The sequence below is a fragment of the Sminthopsis crassicaudata genome, chromosome 3 (genome assembly GCF_048593235.1).
Source record: "Sminthopsis crassicaudata isolate SCR6 chromosome 3, ASM4859323v1, whole genome shotgun sequence".
NCBI classification, from domain to species: domain Eukaryota; kingdom Metazoa; phylum Chordata; class Mammalia; order Dasyuromorphia; family Dasyuridae; genus Sminthopsis; species Sminthopsis crassicaudata.
The window spans coordinates 653,022,803-653,045,033 of record NC_133619.1 but is presented as its reverse complement, the minus strand read 5'-3'; the positions used below and the strand labels follow the sequence as shown (position 1 = coordinate 653,045,033).

The following is a 22,231-nucleotide window of genomic DNA, read 5'->3' as shown; positions in this document are numbered from 1 at the left end:
GGGAGAGCAGGGTTTGGGGGCATCTAAAACTGGGAAATGCACAAAAATAAAAACATCCATTAGCAGCTTTTCTGGGAGGGTTAAGGCAGTTATCGGAAGGCTGAAATGAATGATAAACCATGTTGGCCAACAACCAAGGGTAATATTGCTACAAGTTCAGCTACAAAGCAACAAAGAATCCCTGTATTGGGATTCTAACCCTTCGGAACCCCAAATACCACACAAGGAAGCAGTGGCAAAAGGTCAGTTCTCAGGGGAGGAATAAGAAAGACCAGCACAGACGGTGGGGTAGGGGCACACTGCGCCCATTGCGCTGGGAAGGGCTCTGGGATCAGAGAAGCCACTGAGGTAAAGGAATCTGGCACAGGCTGTTAGCTCTTCTCTGCTAATTATTTAGCAGTTCAGAAGAGAAAGCCAAAATATTTTAAAACTCAGATTAGATTTTCCCCGGACCCTGGGGGTGACTCAGCAGATCTCGGCACCAGGGGGTGTGGCCTCAGCTACCACCTGAGAATAGTTAAGAGATTGACAAGTGGGCGGATACGGCCCAAGGCAACACACACGGCCTAGCTTAGCTGGAGGGAGTGGAACTCAGCTCCAGGAAGTCCCAGAGAAGCGGAACCTTTGAACTAGGGACCGCGGTTTCTGGCAGACACTTCCAGTTTGAACGCAGGGGCTTTTCACAAAGTCACCTGCTGCAGACATCCACTCCCCACCCGGACACATGGGCTGGGCTTCCTGCAGTCTTCACTATTCTACGCCCTCGAAGCACAGTAGTGCTAATCACCTCTGAGGCACTTCCAGGGAGGGGGTGGGGAACTCTCTCCCAGAGCTCTATCTTAGCTCCGGCGCAGGGGCCGCTGCATCCATCCGGTCTGGGAGGAAGCTGGTAAAGAAGTAAATAATTTCCTACCCCAGGGACAGACCCCAAAAGATTTTTTAAGTATGAGCAAAAAGCCAAGAAAAACCATAGATTCCTTCTATACAGAGAAAGAGCGGGTATCCAACCCCGAGGAAGTTGACAGCAGAGAGACAGCAGATAACAACCCAAAGGGGATCCCTGCCCCCCCATCACATAACTCTCTCCTAGAAGAAACTCTTAAAAAATTGAGGGAGTTTGAAGAAAAATGGGGAAAGGAAAGGGAAGCTATGATAGAGAATAACAACGTCCTGAAATTGGAGTTGGAAAAAATAAAGAATTCACAGGAGATGCAGGGAAACAAAATTTATGAATTAGAAAAGGTTAAAAAAAACACAGGAAAGTAGGATTTCTGAATTGGAAAAGATAAAAAAGTCTCAAGAAAATAGAATTTCTGAATTGGAAAAAGAAAATAATTCTCAAAAAAAAATTAGGGAAATGGAAAAAAATTCAATAGAGCAAAATAATTCATTTAAAAACGAAATTGGGCATTTACAAAAAGAACTAAAAACTGTGAAAGAAGAAAATAACTCCTTAAAAGTCAGGATGGAACAAATAGAAATGAATGATTCACAGAGAACCCAAGAATCAGTCAAACAAAACAAAAAAAATGAGAAGCTGGAGAACAACGTCAAATACTTACTGGGGAAATCTATAGACCTGGAAAATAGATCTAGGAGAGATAATCTGCGGATTATTGGACTTCCCGAAAACTATGACCAAAAAAAGAGCCTAGATTCTATTTTACAGGAAATTATCAAGGAGAACTGTCCAGAGATAATAGAAACAGAGGGGAAAGTAGATGTGGAAAGAATTCATCGAACTCCTTCTGAAATAGACCCTAAAAAAAGAACACCACGGAATATTGTGGCTAAGCTGCAGAATTACCACACAAAGGAGAAAATCCTGCAAGCAGCTAGAAAAAAACAATTTAAATACCAAGGTGCCACAATAAGGGTCACTCAAGATCTGGCTGCCTCCACATTAAAAGATAGAAGGGCCTGGAACCTGATATTCCGTAAGGCAAAAGATCAAGGACTGCAACCAAGAATGAACTACCCAGCTAAGTTTAGCATCTTTTTCCATGGAAGAAGATGGTCATTCAATGAAATAGAGGAATTCTATATGTTTCTAAGAAAAAAACCAGATTTAAACAAAAAATTTGATCTACATCCACAAGACTGAAGAGAAACAGAAAAAGGTACACAGAACCCTTGAGAACTGTAACTCTGTTGTGGGTATATAAAAAATACTCAAGGATAATTTGATTTTAATGATATAAAAGAAAAAAAGGGGGGGTGTAGTAAAGGGAAGGAGGTTGGTTCAGAAAAAGGGGAAGGAATGATAAAAAGAGGGAAACTACATCCCAGGAAGAGGCATAGAAAATACACCATATCTGAGGGAACTTAGTGAGGGGGAGAATCATTGTGTGAATCTTACTCTCATCAGGAGAGGCTCAAAGAGTAAATAATTAACATATTTGTTTTTCAGAGAATTTTCTCTCACCTCATTAAAAGGGGGGAGAGGAAAAGGGAAAAGGAAAAGGAGAATAAGTGAAGGGACTTGGAGGGAGGGGGGAGGGATACTAAAAAAAAAAAAAAGGGAGGGTTGCGCGTCACAAGAGGGGTCTGTAAATTAAATATCAGGGAGGGGGATCGGGGGGTCAAGGGAAAAAGCATAATCTGGGGATAATATGATGGCAGGAAATACAGAATTAGTAATTTTAACTGTAAATGTAAATGGGATGAATGATCCCATCAAACGGAGACGGATAGCAGATTGGATCAAAAAGCAGAACCCTACAATATGTTGTCTACAGGAAACACACTTAAAGCAGGGAGATACATACAGAATAAAGGTAAAAGGTTGGAACAGAGCCTATTATGCTTCAGGTAAAGCCAAAAAAGCAGGGGTAGCTATCCTTATCTCAGATCAAGCAAAAGCAGAAGTAGATCTCGTTAAAAAAGATAAGGAAGGAAACTATATCCTGCTGAAAGGTAGCATAAATAATGAAGCCATATCAATACTAAACATATATGCACCAAGTGGTATAGCATCTAACTTTCTAAAGGAAAAGTTAAGAGAACTGCAAGAAGAAATAGACAGTAAAACTATAATAGTGGGAGACCTCAACCTTGCACTCTCAGATTTAGACAAATCAAACCACAAAACAAACAAGAAAGAAATTAAAAAAGTAAATAGAACATTAGAAAAACTAGGTATGATAGACCTTTGGAGAAAACTGAATGGCAATAGAAAGGAATATACTTTCTTATCAGCAGTTCATGGATCCTATACAAAAATTGACCATATATTAGGACATAAAGATCTCAAAATTAAATGTAGGAAGGCAGAAATAATAAATGCCTTCTTCTCAGATCACAATGCAATAAAAGCTACATTCAGTAAAAAGTTAGGGGTAAATAGACCAAAAAGTAATTGGAAACTGAATAATCTCATCTTAAAGAATGACTGGGTGAAAGAGCAAATTATAGAAACAATTAACAATTTCACCCAAGATAATGACAATGATGAGACATCATATCAAAATCTTTGGGATGCAGCTAAAGCAGTAATAAGGGGAAATTTTATATCTTTAGAGGCTTATTTGAAGAAAATAGAGAAAGAGAAGATTAACGAATTGGGCTTACAACTTAAAAGGCTAGAAAAAGACCAAATTAAAAACCCCCAACCAAAAATTAAACTTGAAATACAAAAATTAAAAGGAGAAATCAATAATATTGAAAGTAAAAAAACTATTGAATTAATAAATAAAACCAAGAGTTGGTTTTATGAAAAAGCCAATAAAATAGATAAACCTTTGGTAAATTTGATCAAAAAAAAGAAAGAGGAAAATCAAATTGATAGTCTTACAAATGAAAAGGGGGATCTTTCCACCAATGAAGAGGAAATTAGAGAAATAATAAGGAGTTACTTTGCCCAACTTTATGCCAATAAATTTGATAACTTAAGTGAAATGGATGACTTCCTCCAAAAATATAGGCTCCCTAGATTTAACAGAGGAGGAGATAAATTGCTTAAATAGTCCCATTTCAGAAAAAGAAATAGAACAAGCTATTAATCAACTCCCCAGGAAAAAATCCCCAGGGCCAGATGGATTCACATGTGAATTCTACCAAACATTTAAAGAACAATTAGCCCCAATGTTATATAAATTATTTGAAAAAATAGGGGATGAAGGAGTCCTACCAAACTCCTTTTATGACACAGACATGGTACTGATACCTAAACTAGGTAGATCGAAAACTGAGAAAGAAAATTATAGACCAATCTCCTTAATGAATATTGATGCTAAAATCTTAAATAAGATATTAGCAAAAAGACTTCAGAAAATCATCTCCAGGATAATACACTATGATCAAGTAGGATTTATTCTAGGAATGCAGGGCTGGTTTAATATTAGGAAAACTATTAATATAATTGACCATATTAATAATCAAATTAATAAGAACCGTATGATCATCTCAATAGATGCAGAAAAAGCATTTCACAAAATCCAACATCCATTCCTACTAAAAACTCTTGAGAGTATAGGAATAAATGGACTATTCCTTAGAATAATCAGGAGCATATATTTAAGACCTTCAGTAAGCATAATATGCAATAGAAATAAACTGCAACCTTTCCCAGTAAGATCAGGAGTGAAACAAGGTTGCCCACTATCACCATTACTATTCAATATAGTACTAGAAACGCTAGCCTCGGCAATAAGAGCCGAGAAAGAGATTCAAGGAATTAGAGTAGGAAATGAGGAAATTAAACTATCACTTTTTGCAGATGACATGATGGTATACTTAGAGAACCCCAAAGACTCTGCTAAAAAGCTACTAGAAATAATTCAAAATTTCAGCAAAGTGGCAGGATACAAAATAAATCCACATAAATCCTCGGCATTTTAATATATCACTAATAAAATGCAACAGCAAGAGATACAAAGAGAAATTTCATTCCAAACAAATGTTGAGAGTATAAAGTATTTGGGAATCCATCTACCAAAGAAAAGTCAGGAATTATATGAGAAAAATTACAAAACACTTGCCACAAAAATAAAATCAGATTTAAATAATTGGAAAGACATTCAGTGCTCTTGGATAGGCCGAGCGAATATAATAAAGATGACAATACTCCCCAAACTAATCTATTTATTTAGTGCTATACCAATCAGACTCCCAAGAAACTATTTCAATGACCTAGAAAAAATAACAACAAAATTCATATGGAAGAATAAAAGGTCGAGAATTGCAAGGGAACTAATGAAAAAAACTTCAGAGGAAAGTGGTCTAAGTGTACCTGATCTAAAGCTATATTATATAGCAGCAGTCACCAAAACCATTTGGTATTGGCTAAGAAATAGACCGGTAGATCAGTGGAACAGATTAGATACAAAGGACAAAAAAGGGTACATATATAGCAACCTAATCTTTGACAAACCCAAAGATACCAACATTAGGGATAAAAATTCATTATTCGGAAAAAACTGTTGGGAAAACTGGAAATTAATATGGCAGAAATTAGATATGGATCCACACTTAACACCATATACCAAGATAAGATCAAAATGGGTCCATGATTTAGGCATAAAGAGGGAGATCATAAATAGATTAGAGGAACAGAGGATAATCTACCTCTCAGACTTGTGGAGGAGGAAGGAATTTATGACCAAAGGAGAACTAGAGATCATTATTGATCACAAAATAGAAGATTTTGATTACATCAAACTAAAAAGTTTCTGTACAAATAATACTAATGCAAACAAGATTAGAAGGGAAGTAACAAATTGGGAAAATATTTTTAAAAACAAAGGTTCTGACAAAGGTCTCATTTCCAAAATATATAGAGAACTGACCCTAATTTATAAGAAACCGAACCATGCTCCAATTGATAAATGGTCAAAGGATATGAACAGACAATTCTCAGAGGAAGAAATTGAAACTATATCCACTCACATGAAAGAGTGTTCCAAATCACTACTGATCAGAGAAATGCAAATTAAGACCACTCTGAGATACCACTACACACCTGTCAGATTGGCTAAGATGACAGGAACAAATAATGATGAATGTTGGAGGGGATGTGGGGAAATTGGGACACTAATACATTGCTGGTGGAGTTGTGAAAGAATCCAGCCATTCTGGAGAGCAATCTGGAATTATGCCCAAAAAGTTGTCAAACTGTGCATACCCTTTCACCCAGCAGCGCTACTACTGGGATTATATCCCAAAGAAATACTAAAGAAGTGAAAGGGACCTGTAAGTGCCAAAATGTTTGTGGCAGCTCTTTTTGTTGTAGCTAGAAACTGGAAGATGAATGGATGTCCATCAGTTGGAGAATGGTTGGGTAAATTGTGGTATATGAAGATTATGGAACATTATTGCTCTGTAAGAAATGACCAGCAGGAGGAATACAGAGAGGCTTGGAGAGACTTAAATCAACTGATGCTGAGTGAAATGAGCAGAACCAGAAGATCGCTGTACACTTCATTGTTGTATGAGGATGTATTCTGATGGAAGTGGAAATCTTCAACATAAAGAAGATCCAACTCACTTACAGTTGATCAATGATGGACAGAGATAGCTACACCCAGAGAAGAAACACTGGGAAGTGAATGTAAATTGTTAGCACTAATATCTGTCTGCCCAGGTTACATGTACCTTCGGAATCTAATGTTTATTGTGCAACAAGAAAATGATATTCACACACATGTATTGTACCTAGACTATATTGTAACACATGTAAAATGTATAGGATTGCCTGTCATCGGGGGGAGGGAATAAAGGGAAAGGGGGATAATTTGGAAAAATGAATACAAGGGATAATATTATAAAAAATATATATATAATAAAAAAAAAAAGAAAAAAAAAAACCCAAAGGCTACTGAACTGGTAAACAAAAAGAGAGCTGAGGTTTTTTCCCCCCTAAAGACTAAAAATCAATAAGCTACTAGCAAATGTGATTAATGGGGGAAAAAAGAAGAAAAAAATTATTTGGGTTAAAAAGAGATGAGAAGGAATTCAAATAAAAGGAGAAAAAAATAAAGGCTACCAGAAATTACTCCATTTCATTATTTGCTAACAAAGCTGATTTTTTAAAAACATAAAAACAAACAGTTTAATAATCCAACAAACAGAAAGATCTAGGGAAGTTCATCTCATAAAGAGCTGTGAGCAAGCTGAAAGTGGATGCACAAAGGAGCCCCCCCCCCAAATCCCCAAACTCTTGGATGGATTTGTAAGTGGATTCTATTAAACATTTAAAACCCAATCCCTATGTTAGGTAAACTGCTTTCAGAAATATGGAAATAAATCTCTCTAGCAAACTCTACAGAATACAAAAGCGACCCAGAGAGGGTTAGAGACTGAGAACTATAGACCAATGTACATGGTTATGAAACTTTCAGATAAAATGCTAGCATTTTAAATGAAATGAAAATGCAAGAGATCTAAAAATGATCAATTATGACCGATTCAGATTTCTATCATGACTATAAGGATACTTCAATAGAGGAGTACCATTAACAATTAATCACGTTAATAAGAAAGGTAAAAATCCCCAGGTATTGACAGTGGCAGGAAAAGCCAAAATGCAGTCCTGGTTTATGTTTTTAAAAATGCTTAAAAGGGGCAGCTTGGTGGTACAGTAGATAGAGCACCAGCCTTGAACTCAGGAGGACCTGAGTTCAAATTTGACCTCAGACATTTAACACTTCCTGCCTGTGTGACCCTGGGCAAGTCACTTACCCAATTGCCTCAGCAAAAAAAAAAAAAAAAAAAAAAGGAACACCCAGAGTCAGAGAGAACGGGGTGCAATCAGCCTCTGGGGGATGGAAGACAGGAGGGTCTGGTCAGCCACAGGTTTCTACGGAAATAGGTCCCGGGCTCCTACTGCAATGCTTTCATTTCTGGATCTATCAACCAATCGACAAACATTTGCAAGCACTTACTATGTGCCAAACACTACTACGTGTCTCTGTGAGGCAAGGTGAGCCCTGACTAGTCCCCCTGAGCACAAAGGGCTTGAGATTTGTGAGCGACCTGACCTTGGCGGCTAGGGATCCAGGGCCCTGGGGAGTCATATTAGGAGACACTCAGGGGACCGGCTGCCATGTGACAAAAACCTGCAGCCACAGAAACTCCAAAACATTAAGGCAATCTCCAAAAACAAAGACACAGGGAGCTCGGGAGCTGGAGAGCAGCAATTCTCTTCTAAAACATTTGAATCGCATCACTGTGATTATATGCCTGTTATACTTTATATATTAATACATATTAATATGCTATATTATACATTAATATATTTCTATTATATAGAATGTGCCTGTGTAATATGTATGCATTTGTGGACACTAATTCACACATATCTCTAAACAGAAAAAATGGGATACTTGGAACCCCCTTGGAGTTCAGAGGGAAATAAATTGAAGAAATTACTAAGGTCAAAGTTGATGAGTTTTTGGAGACAAGAAGATCTGGGTTCGAATTTGACTTTAGAGATTTATTAGCTACTTAATCCTGGGCAAGTCACTGAACCCCTTCAAGCCCCAGTGAATTTAATCATAGCACCCATCTCATAGCAGAAGGGAAAGGTCAGATGAGATGAGACGAGGTACTCTAATAGCAGAGATTTCCAAACCCAAATCATAAACCTGAGCACTAGATTATTACAGAAATTACAAATGTCTACTAGGAATCCATATAATGAAGTGCCTATCTCATCTCGTGCCTTCCACAATACACAAGATAAAAGCAATTAACGTGTTATTACTCATTTTGACAAATGGGGCAAGGGAGGTTCAGAAAGATTAAGCCCCTGGCTGATGGTCACACAGGTAGTGCTTGATTTACAGAATTGATAGGATTGAAAGAACCAAATAAGAGAAAGTGACAGAATGGAATGAACAGTGAGAGAATATGAATGGCTAGTGCACAAAAGAGTTAAACAAAGAGCAATCGCACACTGAAATAGGTTCAGTTTCTCCAGTAATTAGAAAAATGGTAAGGACGTAACTGGGAGGAAGTATTTTCCACACTAGGTTAAGCTGCTGCCCAGAGATATAATTAGGAGAGGAGACGGAGGAAGGAGTCCTGGGAGGCGGAATGACAAAGTTCCAATGCTCTCTCCGTGAGTTCTGGTCTTTTGTGTTAAAGCTGGAAACTAGGCCTGAGTCCCTGTTTCATGTCCCTGCCCTTTTGGCTGCGGGAACGGACAGAAGACTTGGGACTCCTAAGAACATCCACCTCAGAGAGTGAACAATCAGCAATACACAAAACTATATCAACGTGACCAATTCAAAATTTGGGAGGATTGTGGGGAAATAGATACTGGTAGCATTGAAAACTGGAGAATAAACCGGCAGTGGTCAACATAAATCGCAAAACTGGTCGGGTCCTTAGACCTGGTAATCTACTACCGGGAATAAATCTTACGGAGATAATTTAGAAAGGGGGAAAAGTCTGATTTGAGCAAATGCAGCTTTGTGACATGTAATTAGGAAAATCAGAAACAGCCCAAATGGTAGATTAACATTAGGACAATAAATGAGAACGTCACGTAGACTGTGGCAAAGGCCATACGCAGCAGGGAAAGGGAAGGAACACGGAAGAGAGGGTTCTAGCAAGTGGAGAGCCTCTGATGTAGGGTGCCTGGTTTAAGGAATGAGTGCTGTTCTTGAAGTCAGGAAACGGGTTCTAGTACAGTTCTGTCTCTGGAAACTTGGAACAAATTATTGCACCCAGCTGCACCCCATGTGTCAAATGGAAGACAGGATTCGATGATCTCTAAGGTTTCTCCCAGCTTTACATGGATCATCCTGTGATCCAGAGAATCTGGGCTCAAATTCCGCTCCAATGGGAACTCCCAGTCTGACTCTGGAGAAATCACTGACACCTTCTGTGCTTCCTCATCTATGCAAAGAGGGAACGGGACCCCACGGACCCCACTATCCCTCCCGGAGCGGGCTGAGAACGCCATGGCTCCCGCTAATCTAACAACACTCTTCCAGATGAGACACGGGGCCCCAGGGCCTGGAAGAGACAGAGAGGGTTAGGCCAGAAGAAAAACCTGACTCACCTTGGGCTGGGCTGCCCAGAGCCTCGAGGTCGCCACCACCTTTTCTTCTCGCCTCCACTCTCCACACCTTTGCAGCCGGCCTCTCATCACTGCTGGGCCAAGATAACAAGCATTAGAGAGCTGGCTAAGTGTCCTGAGTCCTGGAGCTGTCACGGGTGCCTGGGCTGCCCTGCCCCAATCCTACTCATCGACCGGCAGAGAACAGGCCCACCAGGGCCCGGATTCAGAGGCCACAGCACAGCCAGAAGGAAGGGGGCGTACCAGGGGCTGCTATGGGAAACAGTGGCTGGAGTGTCTGGCATGGAATCAGGAAGTCCTGTTGATGGGAACTCAAGCCAGCTTGTTCTCTCCCCTTATCAAGAAAGCCTTCATCATCTTCTTGTCTCAGTAATGTCAGGTCCAAACTCCCCAATCGGATCATCTGCTCTGGGGCCTTCTCCCCAACCAAGCAACCTTTATTTCCCTAATTCTTTCCTGGTTTCTCCCCCTTATTTCTCTTTATAAAAATGCCCCTTCCCAAAGCAGACCACAAAGTCACCTTTGTATTTGTCTGTACCTTTTGGCCGAAGGCCATCGTGAATCTGTCACGAGCGCCTTTTGCTTTGCGCCTCTCAGTCTCTGCTCTTCAGAATCCCATCACCATCTCAGACACACACTGGCCATATGACCTTGGGCCTGTCGTTTCACCTGTCTGCGGCTGTCTGCCTCAGTTTCACTACATGTTGAAATCTACCCCTCCCTCGCTCAAGTTCCAACTGAAGATGAGGTTCTGAGTGCAGTAAAGTACCAGGTACTGATTCTGTTGCAGCCAGTGCAGCTCATAGAAAAGCTGACTGAAATCTTCCAGATCATATGTAGAAGTCATACCCCAGGAGTCCATCTCTAGAAAGGTCCTGTGACGATCCCAGGGGAGGGGGGTCTCTCTCTCTCAGCCAGAGTCCCCCTTCACAAGCTGACCTTTCACCTGAGAGCCAGCCTGGCTTCAGGAGGGGCCGAGGAACGGTCGAAACGGCAGTTCCAGGAGAGATGCCAGGAGCAGGACAGGGGTCTGTACCCAACATCTGCAGACCTGACCAAGGCCTCTGACCCTGTCAGTCACGAGGGCTTAGGGGAAACTGGCTCAAATGCGGCTTCCCAGAGAAGCCCATCAACAGGGTACCCCGGTTTCCTGACGGCACGCTTGCCCGGGTTCTGGATGTCAGGCAACGCTCTCAAGCTGTCCCATCACTGAATGAGCTGGGCTGAAACGAGGCTGGGTGCTCGCACCCATGTGTATTAGCCTGACATTTCCAGCCATGTTGTCGAACACCTTCAAGGGGGACAAACGTGGATTAAAGTCAGCATCCGCACGGAGGGTAAATGCTTTGACTCTGAAGGGGCCACGAGCCGAGGGGCGAGCGGAGGGAGAGCCAGTGCAGGTGACCGGGTACGCAGCCTCCAAGCTGAGATGCAACAAAGTGCGGACTGACTCTCTGCTGGTTGGGCTAACGTCGACCTGACAACGGACCCCAAGCACACACGGGCCTCCCCCGTCCAGCGCCCGCCATCCGTCGGTGGGACCGGCAGTGAAGGCTGGTGAGGAGCCATGGATACTGTGGGTGACCCCCTTCCCTCGGAACTCTGCTCTCATGGATGTGAGGTTGACGTACACACTGCCAGAGCTGGCCTAGGGTTTGGAGACTCCAAAGGGAAGTGTAGGAGAGGAGAGGGATTAGACTGAACTCTAAACTGAAGGTCTGCAGAGCCCATGGCCTGACCTCCCTGTTGTGTGCCTGGGAAACCTGGACAGCTACCAGCCCTGCCAGGAAGCGAAATCCTGCCATGTGAATGTCTTAGGAAGAGCCTGACCTCTGACAGGATCAGACGTCAGACCCTGAGGGACCGTCCGGAACCGAACTTCCCAGCATCCAACCTCTGCTTCAGAGAGCACAAGTCCACTGGGCTGGCCACATGTGGCCAGAAAGACTTTTATGGAGAACTCACGCAGGGCAAGGGCTCACAAGGAGGTCAGAGAAAGTGATACGAGGACACTCTCAAGGTCTCTGAAGGATGGACTATATGACATGGAACGTATGACCCTGAAACAGAACTGCCCGGCGTGGCGTGCCCTTATTGGAGAAGGGCTGTGCTCTGTGAGCAGAAGAACCGTGAGATGCACAGGTAGAAACGCTCCCAAACGTCCCTAGGGACCGTTTGTGTCCGACCTGCAGGAGAGCAGCCCACGCTCGCGTGGATGTGATCGGCCACTGTCAGACCCTGGAACTGGACTCTAACAGGGTGATGCCATTTGGGTCCTCTTCAAGAATGAAAGACACCAACCAATATGTAAATGGGGAAATCATAGCACCAACCTCTAGGGCTGCTGGGAAGACTAAACGCTAAACTCGATATAGCCAGTGGTTTGCAAACTTTAAAAATCAGCTATCACAGTTAGGGTTCCTGCTCTTGATGCCCAATGTTCTCTCTCACTGATCCCAGCCCTCAGTGAGGACTGGACACGTTCCTCTCCCCTAATCTAAGGCTGACGGCAGTAAGAAGAGAGTCCTGGAGAGGATTCAGGAGAACCTGTCCCCAAATCCTACCTCAGACACCTCCTGGCCAGGTAACCTGGGCCTCGGCCTCCCCGGGCTCTCCGACCCCGCCGAGCTCGGCTCCTCCACTCCTGAGCTCTCCTGAAGGAACTCCAAGGCCTGGTTACTCTCAGGAGTGTCCAGAGGGCAGTGCTAGAGCAGCTGCAGAACCCAAGAAACCCAGGGTCCAAACTTAGCATCCGCTGACTGGATGCTGCTGCTCACTTGGTCGCTTAATTTCTCAGTGCCCTGGGCGATCCTCATAGATTGTAGATGGCAGATTTGCACTGGGCGAGGGCAGGTCTAGACCCAAGGGGTGAAAAATCACCCCAATATGCCCAAGGCAGATGCATACTCTCAGGAGGAAAGGGAGGTCATTTGATAGCCCCATCCTGTCTCCTTTTGTCAATTGTGATTTTTCCTGAAACAATCTAATGTTTATATCTAGATTCTGACAAAATTATATATTGACAGATTTATATATATATATATATATATTGATTATGACTCCTATCATAGTTCATTGCCTCAAGCCCTCAATATATCACCAGTTGACTATTTTTTCACTTGTGAAAACTCAGTCTTAGGTCATTCCGTTTCTCTGCAATTATTTAATAAAAATCTCTCTTCAAAATTTTCTAATAAGTTTTAAAAAAACTTGGCCACGGAGCTTTCTCTCCATCTCCTTTCTTTTAAAGACAGGAAAAAAGTCTCTTTGATTGTCCTCAAGCCACTACTTCTTTTTTTTTTTTTTTTTTTTTTGAGGCTGGGGTTCAGTGACTTGCCCAGGGTCACACAGCCAGGAAGTGTTAAGTGTCTGAGACCAGATTTGAACTCGGGTCCTCCTGAATTCAAGGCTGGTGCTCTCTCCACTGCGCTACCTAGCTGCCCCTGGCCACTACTTTTAATAGTTCCATAGTTTATATGAATGCATATCTGTCTATATAAATTGTATGTACATATATATATATATATATATATATATATATATATATATATATATATATATATATATATATAGAGAGAGAGAGAGAGAGAGAGAGAGAGAGAGAGAGAGAGAGCTAATCTATAAATATGTAGCTTCCATTCTATGCTTCTTTCGCCCCAGAATTCTATATAATTCCCTAGTTAGACTTCCCAAAGAGTGGTTTTGACTCAGGATTCTAAGGGTAAACTGAAGGACTAGTGTCTACTATGTTATTTCTGAATCCCCATGATTGTCCTCCCATTAATAATCAGCCAGCATACTCAATTTTGAGCATAGACGGTTTATTTTTCTTTACTAAAATGGACGAGCAAGAATTCTCGATAGGAAACCTTCCCTACAGAGACTAAGGCACACTCTCCCACAATTACAATTATGGTCGTATCAGAAGAATAAGCTTACACAGACGAAGAGTTAATACAGTAAAGAATCAAAATACAAGATTCTCACTCATTTTTTCAGAAATTTTAATTGATTGATTCTCTTCTTTGAATTTTTAAAAGTTTTTTTTAAATTTCAATCCATTTACTAGTTTGTGATCATTTACAAAAGCCTGTAAATTGTGAAAATCAGTAGAATATGTTGAAAATCTAACTAGTGGTGCTAGTAACTAGTCTAATTAGAGTAACTAGTCTAGCTAGTAGAGCTTATTGTCAGTTATGATCTAGAGCAGCGGTCCTCAACTTTTGAAAGAGGGGCCAGTTCACTGTCCCTTGGACTGTGGGAGGGCCGGACTATAGTAAAACAAAAGCTCCCACTCTGTCTCGGCCCCTCAGCCCATTTGCCATAACCCGGCTGGCCACAGAGTCTGCATCTGGCCGGAGGGCTGTAGTTTGAGAACCCCTGATCTAGAGGAACTATGGATAAAAGAGTTATTCCTTTCCACTAACCAGTTAAACTATTGTCCTGTAGAGCTGAACTTTCAATCCAGTCCTGGTGCTGGAAGAGACAAAAGGGGATCAGAGAAGGGCCTCCAAGTGAGCAGCATCGAGAGACTAAAAAAGCAGGGCTGGTGGTCTCCACAAGCTGGGGTCACCTAAATCTGCTGGGGTCAAAATCTAGGTAAACTTGGTTTGGAAAACAAGCCTTGGGGCTGGATGATACGAGATGTTTTAATAACTTTTCTTTCCTTGGATCTTCCAAGTAAAAAGTTCCTTTGGAAAAGGTGCCAGGTTGGCTCAGAGGAGCAGAAGGGAGCTGTCCATGGGAGCAGCTAGGGGGCGCAGTGGAGAGAGCACCAGCCCTGAATTCAGGAGGACCCGAGTTCAAACCTGGTCTCAGACACTTAACACGTCCTAGCTGTGTGACCCTGGGCAAGTCACTTAACCCCAGCCTCAAATTGGAAAAATATTAACTGTTCATAGGTAGGTGAAACAAATAAAATAAAAATTACAATTAGGAAAAAAAAAAAAAGAAGGGAGCTGTCCACTCTTGTGGCCAACTGGGGGTTGGACTTCTTGGACTTGACCTCTAGGGAGGAGGGGCAGTGTGTGACCTTGGCCTCCTGAGGTAGCAGCCAGGAGACTGAGCCAGAGAAGCTGGGGCACCCTAGTTCTGTGCACTGAGTGGTGGTGGGCAGGATGGAGAGAGAGGAGAAGGAAGGGTACAGGGTCAGTTGGAGGGCCAAGCCTTCCTCCCCTATATCCCTGCTTACTCTCCCTCCGTCCCCTCACACATCGCCTGGGATCCCCAGTGGACCATACACTTACCACCAGACAGGACCGTTGAGTCCGATGCTCTCACATGATGGACAAGGGCACCTGAGTTCCCGAGGGTAAGTGCTTCCCCCAAATCCCACAGGAAAGTGGCAGAGCCGGCCCCCTCCCTTATGGGAGTCTCACCTCTCTCTTCCAGCACGGGGGGCCAGGCTTCCATGGTCACAGCCTTCCCTGCTCTTGTCCGTGTCTTCTGACCTCTCCAAGTCTGGTCCCACCAGGCCGGACAGTCAGATGCTTCTGAATCAATCTCTGGCCGCCGTCCTCCAGTTCCTCTGAAAGGTCCCTGGTCAGCCGTGTCTTGTTCGAGCATTCATTTCTGCTCGGGAGGGGCTCCTCCGTACCTTTGCCGTCCTGGGGGCTAGAGAGGGAGGGGATTTTAGTTTGGCTCTTGGCTCTGGGCCCATGCCAGGAAGCTTGGATAGACCAGGCTGAGGCTCAGGGGGTCTCTGGGGACGGAGCTGAAACCTGCCAGAATGAACAGGATGGGCTTAGGCACCTCAGTCTGAGGAGAGCCAGGGCTCTCTGGAGACGCCCAAAGGTCCTACAACAGAATATGAGATGATCCCCATTCACTGAGCTGTAGAGGCAGCGAGGTGGTGTGGTGGACAGATCCCTGGGCCTGGGGGGTCCAAGAGCTAAAAACCACCCTCCGATGCTTACTAGTGGTGTGACCCCGGCAAATCACCTAATCTCTCTCTTTGCCTCAGTTTCCTTATCTGTAAAATGAGGACCACAACAATAGCGTTTTCCTCCCAGGGACTTTGTGTGGATCAGAGGAAATAATATATGAAAAGTACTTTACAGACCTTAAAGGCACTATAATTGCTAGATGCTGTCATTAGTAGGTTTGCTACTCTAATAATTTATGCCACATCCCCTGGGGGAGTTGCCCTCAAGAAATTAATCAGGGAAGGACCAAGATCTGCTTCCCATAGGCTCCCCAAGCAGAAGTGTAACTCTAGTAAGGTACACAAAACACATGTCAATATGACTGAGCGGATTAGTAAGGGCCTGAAGCAGGCAAATAGAGCTAGAGAAAAGCAGCAGGAAAGGGAGAAGGAAAGAGGCGAATGGAGGAGAGCAAAAGAAAATAAAGGATGAAGCTGAAAGAAGACTCCGGAGGAGGAGACGGGAGGAAACCCTCAGGTGGACGAGTTCAGAATCAGAAGACAAAGACTTGGGCCCAAGGCCTCGCTTCTGGGCCGGGGGCAGGCCCCTCATGGGCCCCCGAGTCCTAGCTCCTTCCTCACACGCTCCTAACCTCCCCGAACTTCTCAGCTCCAGATCATTCCCCTTCCTGGGCTCCCCAAGGCGTGCTCTTCTCTGAGAGCAGCACCCACAAATCCCAGCTCTGCCCACAAATCCCCAGTGCCCTCACTCCCCATTCCTGGGGACCTCACAGCACCTCAGAGTTCTCCATGCCTAACCTCCCAAGCCCCCCATCTAAAGAACACATGTGGATGCTCACCCCACTGTTACTCCTCATTCTTACCGAGGAGGCAACTGGAGCTCACAGAGATTTTCAATGACAATAGCCAGAAAGACCTAGAACCTGGGTTCTAGGAGCTTTGCACTATCTGGATGTCCAGATCCCACCAAGAGACCCTGCTTGGTTACCCTCCTCTTGATGGAATGGCAGGGCTTGCTTCCTTTTAGACTGAGTTGCATTCTGAATTTGCAGGTTACAAAGTGCCCCTTTAATCTGGTAATTAATTGTGTATGGGGGGGCAATTTATCACAGCCCCCATGTCGACAACAGCACCACTATGGGGGGCATGAGAGTATCAAAGCAGTTCCCTTTTCATCCATCCCTTTAAAAACAAAAACAAAAACAAAAACTAAGGCAGTGGAGACTGGGAGGAATAAACAATTAATCAAAATGCCATCTTCTCCTTTAATGGGTTTTTGATTCCACCAGTGCTCAGGCAGTCTAAATAGGATCTAAATAGAATAGGATCTGATACAGCCAGAAACAGAGAGAATCAGAGACAAATCTAAATATGGGGCTGTTCGTTTCTCCCTCTGCCTCACGTGGCTTTTTCCTGACATTCACAGGCCAGGTCTGAATCCTCACAGAAGCCAAAGCTGGGGGGGTGGGAAGAGGGGAAATAATGGAGATCTGAACACTGAGGGGACCCCAGCTTGGGGAGCCGAGGGATAGGGCTAAACCGCCTCTCTTCTCTGGGAGGGTCAAAAACACGGGAGGGCCCCATGCTGAAGGCTGGGGATGAAAAATACAATGATTTATTTATTTATTTAAAAGAAAAAGCTGCTTAAGGAGTTCACCGTCTATCATGGAAAATCTTCTCACACATGTGTATATGTGTGTATGCATGTGTGAGAGTATTTTCCATGATGCACTTGCAATACGCATGCCATACGTAGATGTACAGGTGAACATGCATACCTGCACCACGCAGCGTACAGTCATCCCATATATGCACACATGCATGTATACGTGCACATAGACACCTGCATACATATGTATATATGAAAATATATGCATACAGAATAGACATGCCTATACACATGCATATAGGGATCATGTATGTATAAGCACACATGTATAGGTGTATACACACATGTGCATAAATGTATTATAGGTGTGTGCATGTGTACATGTGTATATTTTATATATACACATGCATCAGTACACATGTATATTTGTGTGTACATACATATATGTATGCCTATAAATGTATTATATATGTGCATATATGTATAAATGCATATGCTTGTACACATACATGCATGTGCACAAATGTATATTTGTGTATATGTATATATGTATGCATAACTGTATTATATATGCATATATTTACATGTTATGTCTACATGTATGCATATTTGCATATAAGTGTATTATATGTATATGTGCATATGCATACATGTATAAATGTACACATGAATACACTAATAGTTTATCTACATATAGGTACTTCACATGTATATGTATATATGTATTTATACATCAGTATATATATATATATATATATATATATATATATATATATATATATATATGCATGTATGTACATATTATATATTATATATGTGTGTAAAGGGCCGGAACTCTGGAGAAGTATACTTGAAACAAGGTGTTAACTCAATGTTAATTGATGAGATGAGGGTTCTCTAGTTCCCATGTATACTCAGTACTCAGCGTGGTGACGTCATGGTTCTCTAGTCCCCATATAGACTCAGTGCTCAGCGTGGTGACGTCATGGTTCTCTAGTTCCCATATAGACTCAGTACTCAGCATGGTGATGTCATGGTTCTCTAGTCCCCATATAGACTCAGTGCTCAGCGTGGTGACGTCATGGTTCTCTAGTCCCCATATAGACTCAGTGCTCAGCGTGGTGACGTCATGGCTCTCTAGTCCCCATATATACTCAGTACTCAGCGAGGTGATGTCATGGTTCTCTAGTTCCCATATAGACTCAGTACTCAGCGTGGTGATGTCATGGTTCTCTAGTTCCCATATAGACTCAGTACTCAGCGTGGTGACGTCATGGTTCTCTAGTCCCCATATAGACTCAGTGCTCAGCGTGGTGACGTCATGGTTCTCTAGTCCCCATATAGACTCAGTGCTCAGCGTGGTGACGTCATGGCTCTCTAGTCCCCATATATACTCAGTACTCAGCGAGGTGATGTCATGGTTCTCTAGTTCCCATATATACTCAGTGCTCAGCGTGGTGACGTCATGGCTCTCTAGTCCCCATATAGACTCGGTACTCAGAGTGATGACATCATGGCTCTCTAGTCCCCATATAGACTCAGTGCTCAGCGTGGTGACGTCATGGCTCTCTAGTCCCCATAGGTACTCAGCGTGGTGACGTCATGGCTCTCTAGTTCCCATATAGACTCAGTGCTCAGCGAGGTGATGTCATGGTTCTCTAGTTCCCATATATACTCAGTGCTCAGCGTGGTGACGTCATGGTTCTCTAGTTCCCATATAGACTCAGTACTCAGAGTGATGACGTCATGGCTCTCTAGTCCCCATATAGACTCAGTGCTCAGCGTGGTGACGTCATGGCTCTCTAGTCCCCATAGGTACTCAGCGTGGTGACGTCATGGCTCTCTAGTTCCCATATAGACTCAGTGCTCAGCGTGGTGACGTCATGGTTCTCTAGTCCCCATATAGACTCAGTACTCAGCGAGGTGATGTCATGGCTCTCTAGTCCCTATGTTTACTCAGTGCTCAGTGTGGTGGCGTCATGGCTCTCTGGTTCCCACATACTCCGCGAGCTGTGATGATGTAACTACAATAAGGTGTATAAGGGCTGAGAAGGACGGGAAGAGAGACATTCTGTCTTTGACCCGCCTCCTGGTGGCTCTCCTGCCTCCCACTGAGACCAGACAGGGCCAGAATAAAGACTCTAGACCCCATTCTGGACCATCCCTGATTTGTCCATCCTGCTGAGACCAAGGCCCCTCGGAAGGCCCGAACACTACGTGTGTGTGCGTACATATCATATACACACACATTTTAATGCCGTGACCTTTTTCTGCATCTTGTATTAGCTCAGTTAGGTCGGACTCTTTGTGACCCCATCTAGGCTTTCCTTGGCAGAGATCCTGGAGCCATTTCCTTCTCCTGCTCATTTTACGGACGAGGAAACCGAGGCAGTCGCTGGGGGTTAGTCCAGGGTCTCAGAGCTGGAACTGCAGGAGGCCACCTCCACTGCACCGCCCAGCTGGCCCGTGCGGAGGGGGGAGGGGGGAGGTAGAGAACGACAAAGGGGAAGCGAGGAGGCTGGCTCGGCCTCCAGATCAAAGGCAGCAGCTGAAGAGGGGAACTCTGTGGGACCCCCTACAGGAGCCAGTGTTGATCCCAGGGGTGCCGGCAGAGGGTGCGTATGAAAGTGATGGGGCAACTGGGGGGCGGGCAGATAATGGAGGAGGGAGGCTGGGGGTGGGGCCCTCTCCCCCAGGATAGAGGAAGAAGGAAAGGGCAAGCCAGTCCAGAAGGAAGAGCGCCCCCCACAGAACAGGAGGTGCCAAGGAAGAATTAAGCAGCCTCCCGCTCCCCACGCTCTCCTCCCCCTCAGGTTAGTTGAATTCCGGCCACCTCGGGCCTTGGGCGGGGGGAGGGAGGACTCCCTGGAGAGGTGGGAGGGCCCAACTCGGGAGGGGAAGAAGGGGGCACTCAGTCCCGGGACGGGAGCAGGGGCCCCTGGGAGCCGGCCTGCGGCCCTGACAGGGACCAGATTCATGGCTTTGCGGGGGGTGAGGAGAGAGCAGGGCTCAGCCCCAGGTTGGGAGCTAAGCTGGAGTTGCTGGGTGCACCCTTGAGAGCGCGGGCCAGGGCCGCGCTACCTTCAGTGACCAGATCTCATCAGTACGGGGAGGGGGGACAGCCAAGGGAGGGGACTAGGGAGCGCTCAGTCCCGGCTTAGGGGAGGAGCGGCCCGAGGATGGAGCAGCAGCAACTAGATCGATCAGAGGCGTGGCCCGCAAGCAGGAGGGTGTGAGGGAAACAGAGAAGTGGAGACTGGAGGGAGGGGCGCGCCCGCCCCGCCCCGCCCCCTCCTCCCCACGCGCTACACCGCACACCCGGGCCCCCCTGACACTCTCCCACGGAGGGGCGCGAGGCCCAGCGCCCGAACAGCGCAGGGTCCGGAGCCCGCAGGGACCGCCCCGCCCCGCCCCGCCCCCTCCTCCCCACGCGCTACACCGCACACCCGGGCCCCCCTGACACTCTCCCACAGAGGGGCGCGAGGCCCAGCGCCCGAACAGCGCAGGGTCCGGAGCCCGCAGGGACCGCCCCGCCCCGCCCCGCCCCCTCCTCCCCACGCGCTACACCGCACACCCGGGCCCCCCTGACACTCTCCCACAGAGGGGCGCGAGGCCCAGCGCCCGAACAGCGCAGGGTCCGGAGCCCGCAGGGACCGCCCCGCCCCGCCCCGCCCCCTCCTCCCCACGCGCTACACCGCACACCCGGGCCCCCCCTGACACTCTCCCACAGAGGGGCGCGAGGCCCAGCGCCCGAACAGCGCGGGGTCCGGAGCCCGCAGGGACCGCCCCGACACCGGAGACAGAAAGCACGGAGGGGCCCCGGGGACCCACCACACCCGCGAGACAGGCACAGCCGGGGACACCCGGCTCCACGAGGAGGGCGCCACGCAGGGACACGGCACCCACGGACACGCAGTCACGGCCGGGACCCAGAGCGCGCTCCGCACAGGGGCCCACAGGCTCGGGGACGCACGCACAACGGACCCCACCGCACCGGAGACAAAAAGCCCACAGGACACCATCCATCGGAGACACAAACACAACACGAGGCGCCGCAGGGCACACACCGAGCCAGCGACACCCGCAGACACACGAAAGCCACGGCGTGCCTCACGCTCTCCCCCGGCGCAGACTCACCTTCCGAAGGAACCCCGGGAGCCACCCAAAAACCGAAGCCTGAAGGCGACTGGCTGCCCTGCCCCCACTCCCCACATCCCCGCCTGGCAACTGCGTCTGCGCACAAGTCATAGAACTACAAGGCCCGGAATGCACTTGGCCGGACGCCGGGACTGGGCGACAGAAATGGGGCGGAGCCTTATCTCTGAGGAGGCGAGGCTAAGGAAAAGGGCGACAAAGGATTGGTGGAGGTAGGCGGTGAGTCAGTTTCTCCAGCCCTCCCCCTCCAAACGCCCAGACACACACAGACGCACACACAGACGCGTCCCCCCCCTCAGAGCGGGAAGTGGCCACTCGGGACCGTGACTCTGAGCTGCGTGGATCCCGCAGCACGAGGACTAAAGTGCCTGCCAGGGGACACATCCCTGGTCTTGCAGGGCCACTAGAGCCGAGCGCCCTTATTAGTCACCTACTGTTTGGCCGGCTTGGCGCTGGATTCCCGCGCTCCTACAAGAGACAAGCAGAAGAGATGGGATGAGGATGGCGCGTCGGGGAAGCTCCAGCTCGGGAAGGGGCGCCGGGGAGAGCCCCCGCAGCC

General features: G+C 46.0%; 1 protein-coding gene across 1 annotated transcript in view; it reads right to left on the bottom strand.

Moving 5' to 3' along the window:
- Positions 1-21,761, bottom strand: part of LOC141564681 (uncharacterized) — a 36,471-nt gene extending 14,710 nt beyond the window's left edge. The window contains 3 exon segments of the mRNA XM_074307438.1: positions 10,007-10,095; positions 15,403-15,637; positions 21,655-21,761. Coding sequence (XP_074163539.1) covers positions 10,007-10,095; positions 15,403-15,589 — 276 coding nt within the window. The 5' untranslated portion in view covers positions 15,590-15,637; positions 21,655-21,761.
- Positions 21,762-22,231: the final 470 nt, after the last annotated feature.